At 29.9% G+C, this 1,219-nt stretch overlaps 1 protein-coding gene across 1 annotated transcript in view; it reads left to right on the top strand.

Moving 5' to 3' along the window:
- The first annotated feature begins 601 nt into the window (after positions 1-601).
- The window catches only part of LOC102579057 (reactive oxygen species modulator 1-like), a 6,674-nt gene continuing 6,056 nt past the window's right edge, over positions 602-1,219 (top strand). The window contains exon 1 of the mRNA XM_006362253.2: positions 602-816. Within this exon, the coding sequence (XP_006362315.1) occupies positions 744-816 (73 nt within the window). The 5' untranslated portion in view covers positions 602-743. The remainder of the gene's footprint in view (positions 817-1,219) is intronic.

Here is a 1,219-nt window from a genome sequence, read left to right as displayed (position 1 = left end):
CCCGTAAATCGAATATTTTTATTCACAAATATATAATATATTTGATTTCATCCTTAATCATTTTCTCGGATGCGTTGACATTTTTTTTTATTCATTGTCATCGAAAGAAATGAAGAAAATTAGAAATTCAATCAAATATTGCTGATGAATTTCTCTCCTCTCTCATGAGCCACATCAAAACAATACTTAACCCATAGATGTCCAGCCAATGCCGTGCCTCATCACATTTTAGGAAGAACAAAATATTTGTAAATTTTAAAAAGTCTTTTACAGTTACACAAAACGAAAATAAGTTCACTAATGAATTTATATTTAAAGGACAAAATTAACCTATTGTGAACCTAAATGATATTCTAAGCTAAAACTCATATAAATTCTCCAGAAAAAAAAAGAATTGGTTATGAAAATATTTCACTTTTTCTCGAAGTTAAATTTCGATTAACATGTTAAACCATAAAAAATTGAAACTCAACTTAAATTTTAAAAAAATTCTAAATTTTAAAAAAACAACAAAAGATTATTCTTACTTTTTTCTTTTCACTCCAAATTACTTACATATAAATTCAAAAATTATTTAAAAACAACTTACACTTCATAATTTTTTTTTATTTTTTTTCAAATTTCACAAAATATCGACAAAAGCCCACTTAGGAAGTAATTGAGAATTGTCTTCCAAGGCAATAAGGTTTTACATATATTTGTTGCGGCACTGCAAAACGCCTCATTTGAGAAGAGAGAAAAATATGGCAAGAGATAGTTGTCTAGCGAGAGTAACTGCTGGTGTTGCTATAGGCGGTGCAGTTGGTGGCGCTGTTGGTAACCCTAAAACCCCTTTTCCTTTTTTTTGGAGTTTACTTGTTGATATTCCTAAAAATTTGTGCTTATTAGGAGTTTTGTTTGATGGGTTATGTCAACAATTTATTAGGCAAAGAATGAATGAGAACTCTATAAGTTGTTAGGTTCTTTCAAGTGTAAAGATCATTTCTTTATCAGTTATATGGTGAGCTTAGTAAGTGTTGTTTGTAGTAGAGACCCTTTTGGCCTCAACTGAAAAAGGGTGGAAAGATAAGCTCTGATTCTTGATTAAATGACTTTTTTTTTTTTATCATGTTATGATTGAGGCATTTTAAGAATTAAGTTTGATTTTTTTTACTCAAGCATGGTATAGTTGGAAAACAAGCTCTGATTCTTGATTAGGTGGGGTGGGGTGGGGTGGGGT

Source organism: Solanum tuberosum, unplaced genomic scaffold, assembly GCF_000226075.1.
Source record: "Solanum tuberosum cultivar DM 1-3 516 R44 unplaced genomic scaffold, SolTub_3.0 scf00387, whole genome shotgun sequence".
Classification (NCBI taxonomy): Eukaryota; Viridiplantae; Streptophyta; class Magnoliopsida; order Solanales; family Solanaceae; genus Solanum; species Solanum tuberosum.
The sequence above is the reverse complement of the archived record's forward strand: the minus strand, read 5'-3'. Positions and strand labels throughout refer to the sequence as shown.